Consider the following 6,710-nt stretch of genomic DNA (forward strand, 5'->3'; position numbering starts at 1 on the left):
TCTAAAGCAGTTTTTGAGAAATACATATTTAATGTTGGATATTTTTATCGCGTTTTAAAATTATTTGAGGGCATTTTTGTCGATAAAAAAATTTGGGTGCATTTTTGTCGATGACAAAATTATTCGAGTGCATTTTCGGTAGTTTACCATTATTAAAATTTTGAAATATGTTTTCAAATCATAAGATAACTATTTTTAGGGTTAACTATCAATTCGGTACCTGAAAGGTTTAGCGGCCGATAAAAATATCCCTAAAAAATGTTATCAACAAAACAACTCTCGAATAATTTAAAAATATGGCTAAAAGAATCAATAAATATTATATTTTTTGTAAGTACCAAAAAATTTTCATATCTACAAACAACTTATCCATTAGATCTAAATTTTTGTGGCAATATTTAAATAAATATTTAAAAAGTACACACACAAAAATTCGAAATAAAATTTAATTTCTAGATTTTTTTATTTTTCAAAAAAATATAGTCATTTCCCCCTTACCCCAATCGGAAGTGAAACCTGGCGATCTCCTCTCACAGTCGCGCTCTCCCCTCAGGCCCTCACAGTCTGCACCGTTCCCCCCTCGAAAGTGAAACCCCATTCTTGAGTCTCGAGGCCGGCGGCGAACTCACGTTGCAGCACCTCCCAGCGCCGCCAGAGACCCTTCCTCCCAACGCCGCCGAACCTCTTCGCGGACAGAGCACCACGAAGACCCAGCCCCAGCACCACCCTCGCACCCAGGCGTAGCAGTCTAGCAGAGCACCCACTGACCCGGCAGAGCACCCACTGACCCAGGCGTAGCAGTGTTTCTGGCCACCCAGGCACCCACAACACAGCACTTCGCAATCTCCCACCCACAACACAGCAGCCACCGGTTGGCCCTCTTCCAGTGCTCTTCCTCCTTCCCATCCACTTGACTTCAGGTTTGATTTTCTCTCCTTCTATGTATCTGAAGCTAATTAGACATATTGGGTTTATAATTATGAAATAGTTAGGGTTTGATTTTGTTAATTATAATTTCTGTGATTCTGAGTTGCTGGATTTGTTTAGGGTTTTGTTATTTTATTCTTAATAACTCTGATTCTGTACTTCTGAGTTGCTGGGTTCAAATTTGCTTGTTTTGCTTAGTTCAAATTCTGTGATTCTCTGATTCTGTGAGTCACCACACACAGGCACAGCGCCGCCCCGTCCCCCAGCTCTCTCACTCTCACCTCGGTTCACCGCCACCGCACGCTCACCTCCGTCGCCACGCCTCTCACCGGATCCACCTCACGCTCGCGTCTCCTCCGCTCGTCATCCCTCGCGTGCTCCCTCTGCCTCGTATTCTGCTTGTCCGCCATCACTGCACCCAACGGTCTGTCCAGGTCTCTGCCCGCTCCGCACCATTGAAGTTTGATTGAGAATGGCGGAAGATAATAACGAAGTCACACAAACATTTAAGGATTTGGGATTATCTGAGGAATTGGTGGAAACTTGTGATAAATTAGGTTGGAAAAATCCATTGAAGATACAATCAGAAGCGATTCCTCTTGCACTACAAGGTTTCTGCTTTTTCACTAATTATTATTATTATTACTGATTTCGAGCACAGTTTTTGTGTAAATTATGAATGTATTATTATTATTATTATTAGTTCAATATCTGTTAAGAGTGGGTGGCACATTGTTTATGATGGTTTAAATAATGGTGGAAACTCACATACATTCGTCATTACGTGGAGTGATAGTTAAAGAACTGTTAGATGATTTGTTGATATGTTTGACTAAATTATTATCAATCAACCTCATGAATTTATCTGCATGTGAGTTGTCACCTCTAATAATTTATTAGTTAGTAATTGCTTGCACTTGTTTGGGCGTGGTATTGTTACAGGAAAAGATGTGATTGGACTCGCCCAAACGGGTTCTGGAAAAACTGGAGCTTTTGCACTTCCCATATTGCATGCCCTCTTAGAAGCGCCACGCCCCAATGATTTCTTCGCATGTGTGTTGTCTCCCACAAGGTTTGCTTCATACTTTGATATAACTTTCATGTATTTTGTTGAATTAATTGTTCTAGTTGATGTATAACTAGTTCAGTTTTTTGTTTTTCTCACACCTGTCTTTGATATAGAGAACTTGCTATTCAAATTGCTGAGCAGTTTGAAGCTTTAGGGTCTGGGATCGGTGTCAAGTGTGCTGTGGTGAGTTTTAACATTCATTTGTTTTATGGCTTCTTGATACTCTTTCCAGCATTGCACTTAGTTTATTGTTTCGTGGAGCTGCTTTAGTGTTCTATTTATTACATGCTTTACATCGAATAAGCTCTTCTGTTGTGATCCTTTCTTTTTTTGCCAGCTTGTTGGAGGGATCGACATGGTACAGCAATCCATCAAGATAGCAAAGCAGCCTCATATTATTGTAAGTGCTTAGCAAAGCAATGCATTAAGATAGCATTTGTTAATGGGTTATTTACGGATCATATTTTTTAAATGAGTAATGCTACACATCCAAGTCCTTTTATGAACCAAGTTTAACCAAGTTAAACAATAAGACTTGGAGTAATGCTACGCATAACTAATTTTTGTTGATGTTAGACCAACTTGGTTGGACTTGGTTAACAAAAACACTTGAATGTGTAGCATTATTCTTTTTAGATTACTATATAATGGATACAGATGAACCTAGGCAGATTTGTATAATGTTTTTAAGTTGATGTCTTGGTGAACTATCCATTAATGTCAAGAGTAATTAGCATTGAAATAATTAGTGATCTTTGATTGCATTGAATTCATTCTGTTGGTCTCTCTAGCTATTGTTAAGCTTCAGATCAAGTCCCATGCCATGCATGTTTGGAAATTTAAAAGTATTTTCATTTACCTTGATTCCTTGAAGCTTTTTAATAAATTGTCTTGTCATAGTGTCTCAGATTGTTCAACTGTTCTTTTAGCATTTTGTTAAGTTTTCCATTTATTGTCTTGTTTGGTTTAAAAAGCCAGTGTTTGATGTCTATGATGTCATTTTTTATTCACTACATGGAAGAGCCAGCCTAGTCCTGTCAAAGTGGTTGTCCTTGCTGATACACTAATGCTATATATGTGCGTTAAAATGAACTAGGCACATTCTGAATTTGCAAGACTGAGTTTGTGCTTATGATTTAGTGTTTCTTTGGTTGTTGAGTTATTTTTAGCCTTCTTATTTTTTGTTGATCCTGTGTTTCTTTTCCTCCTTTATGTTAAATTCATACCTTTGCAGGTCGGAACACCAGGACGCGTTTTAGATCACCTCAAAAACACCAAGGGATTTTCTCTTAATAGATTAAAATATTTGGTATGATTTGTACATAATGCTGATGTTACATTATTCTATGCTCAAGTTTTCTTTTCTTTTTATTTAATCCAATCATTTGATACACATGCTGTGTGAACTATGTATTGATTGTATGTAATGAGTTCTGAATATTTTTCACCACTTTTACTCTGCCCACCCAGTTTGCTCCTCGCATATATGAGCTCAAGAGTTCACCTCTTATTTCATTAAAATCTTTATTTACTCATTGTTGAGTTGTGAAATACATAATATAATTCATGTAACTGACTCAATGCAATTTCTGCAAGTTGATTTTCTTTTGAGATTTATGTTTCTGCATTGGGTTAGGTGCTTTATATATTGTTGCAAAGTTATATCTTAAAGAATGTCAGATCCTGATTCAAAGTGACGAGAGAACATTTTATGGATTCTTTGGCCTATTTTTGGACTTTAAAGTTTACAAAAAGAAATATTTAATAAAACTTTCCTGTTGTCTACCATGGCATTTTTTCATCTCTCATTTCTTTATCGTACATATATTTGAACTTGCTATATTCTACACATTCAGGTCCTAGATGAGGCGGACAGGCTGTTGAATGAGGACTTTGAGGAATCACTTAATGAGATTATACAATTGATTCCTCGTGAGCGGAGAACATTTCTGTTTTCTGCTACAATGACTAAGAAGGTATATATGAATATTTATGGACAACTGTCCACTTTACTTTATCATCGTGTGTACAATATCATTATATGCACAGGGACAAATCCATAACAGTTGAAGAGGGGGAGGGGGTGGGGCTGAGACCATAAGTGAACAATGTAAAAATAAATATCAATTCTAGTGGAATTATATAATTAATAAGTATTAAAGTATGTAAAAAATATGAGGAGATCAAGGGCTCAATAAACTTACTATGACCATATTTATGTTGGCTTGCAACTAGTTTGTGTGGAAATATGTGATAGAAGGAGTAGGAAAAATTATTTTTATTGATTGGAATAGATCAGATATATGTTGTCCGTTTCAGATTTATGGCATTTTGAATTTAAGACTATGTTGTTCATCTAAGATTTATGGCATTTTGAATTTAGGTCTTAAAAGGGTTCTGGTTTTCCTCTCTGTATGAATAAATTTTAATCCTATAATTTTAATTTTAGGCCAAGTCTATATTTTCCTATAGTTAGAAAAAGGTTTCTAGAAGCTGCTTATATACAACATATATATATATATTACAATGCTAATACAGCAAGTTGCACCCTCAATGCTGCAGGTCCAAAAGCTCCAAAGAGTTTGTTTAAGGAATCCTGTGAAGGTACCCTGTATATTTGCAAATATGTTTAGATTTTAGTTGTTCCAAATTTAATCAATTTGTTTTTGTTTAATTTAGATTGAAGCAGCCTCTAAGTATTCTACTGTTGACACACTGAAGCAGCAATATCGTTTCTTACCTGCCAAACACAAGGTTTGTGTTATCCATCATTGATTCTTCATAAAATGCTTGATTTTTGAAGGGGATTTCGGTAAGCGAAATAGAACGTCATTCGTGTCATGTATTTTTGGCACAATGGACTAGATCTTATATGTTTGAATAATCATGACATTTACCTTAGAAAAACATCTACTTCTTGCAGCATGTTAGATTGACTGCATGGAGTTATGTGGGAAAACTCTTCATTGAACTCTTCTATCAAATTGACTTTTTGGACTGAGATCAATATAACTCTTGTCAAAAGGCATGCTTAGGTGCTAGAGGCGACGGGACAAATGGTTCAGGAAAAATATTGAAAAAAGTACTGGATTTTTTTGAAAAATACAAAAAATGTTAATCGGGCTTCTCGCTTAACCCGTTATTTTTTTTCCCGCCTGAAATTTAAACGGATCTTATTTTAAAGGTAAAAGCCTGCTCGTTTAAGCGGGGAAACAGGCTGACCCCATGGGTTTAGCCCATATTGACGGCCCTAGTTTTGGCTCTTTTTAGATGCTGAGAAGGCAAGGTGCTAAGGCATGTGCCTTGCTCTGAGGCTGCTTTCTGTTTCGTTTATCTATATATTAGATGAGAGGAACTGTCCCCTAGTGTCAGCCAAAAATACACTAAATTATCTGACTTAGCCCAATAAAATATTAGATACATACCCCTGCTACCCTAAAAGATATTAGATTTTGCATAGAAGATAGAAGACCACTGCTTGACCTGCACAACAGAAGTTGAAATGCCAGAGGGGCACCACTTGACCACCCTGTTGCTTCTCTTCACCTTTTTTTGGTTGAATTTTTGGCATTCCACTAGTTTTAGTTTAGGAACTTATTATTATACTATATTGAGGATTTGTGTCTAATTATCATTGTGAAGTACTTTGTTTATTTTGCACAATAGATATATATTCTATTGTTTTCTAATGCCCTTGTTTACTGAATCATACATTTTTTGGTGCCTTTTGCATTTGACTGATTTTTATGCATTTTAGGTTTCATGAATCAGCCTATATCTTCTATGCCTGCAATCTCTGTCCTAGTTAATTTATTGTGTTTTCTTATAGGATTGCTACCTTGTATACATTCTCACTGAAATGGCTGGAAGTACATCAATGGTGTTCACTCGTACATGTGATTCAACTCGTCTTCTTGCTTTGATTCTTAGTAATCTTGGTCTAAAAGCCATCCCAATTAATGGTCATATGACCCAGGTAATTGTATTGAACATTCTTGTATTATAATAGTTAATAGTTAATTAGTAATTTCTTGCAAAATATTCTTTCTTCCACCTTATGGGAGAGGGGATGTGGGGTGGAAGAAGAATCTTTCTCTCTCTCTCTCTCTATAGTGCATGGACACATACATATTTGTTATTTGTGGTTTGCCAGTTGTCTGTAATTCTTTTTTACAATAATCTTGACAGTCAAAAAGGCTTGGAGCCTTGAATTTATTCAAGTCTGGGGCTCGCAATATTCTCATTTGTACTGATGTAGCTAGTAGAGGATTGGATATTCCAACAGTAGATGTTGTGATTAACTATGACATCCCCACAAACTCCAAAGTAAGATGTGCTATAATTAATCTAACTTTTGAATTAGCTTCATGTTATTTGTTCTACAAATTCTAGGTTGACGAATCATCTAAATTTCTGCTCTAGACCTAAACCTAAATTGCTGGATTCCTTATCTTGTGGCCTGCAGGATTATATACATCGTGTAGGAAGGACTGCTCGTGCAGGGCGTTCTGGGGTTGCAATTTCCCTTGTGAACCAATATGAGCTGGAGTGGTACATTCAAATAGAGAAACTTATAGGTGAGAGTAGTAGTATATTCTTTAACATGTATTTATTAAGGCTGGGAACATTGTCTAAAGTCGTCAATGCAACTAATATTTCAGGCAAGAAGCTACCAGAATATCCTGCACAAGAAGAGGAAGTTCTACTTTTGGAA

General features: G+C 36.3%; 1 protein-coding gene across 1 annotated transcript; it reads left to right on the forward strand.

The window, feature by feature from the left end:
• LOC107613402 (DEAD-box ATP-dependent RNA helicase 10) lies at positions 660-6,710 on the forward strand (the record flags this gene model as incomplete). The annotated part of the gene is given in 13 exon segments (XM_016315374.2): positions 660-920; positions 1,170-1,538; positions 1,870-1,999; positions 2,110-2,179; positions 2,334-2,396; positions 3,231-3,305; positions 3,853-3,972; positions 4,559-4,600; positions 4,676-4,750; positions 5,826-5,972; positions 6,185-6,322; positions 6,462-6,573; positions 6,658-6,710. Coding segments are annotated over 12 exon segments (1,164 nt in total), but the record flags the coding sequence as incomplete, so codon positions are not given.

Source organism: Arachis ipaensis, chromosome B08 (genome assembly GCF_000816755.2).
Source record: "Arachis ipaensis cultivar K30076 chromosome B08, Araip1.1, whole genome shotgun sequence".
In the NCBI taxonomy this organism is placed as follows: Eukaryota; Viridiplantae; Streptophyta; class Magnoliopsida; order Fabales; family Fabaceae; genus Arachis; species Arachis ipaensis.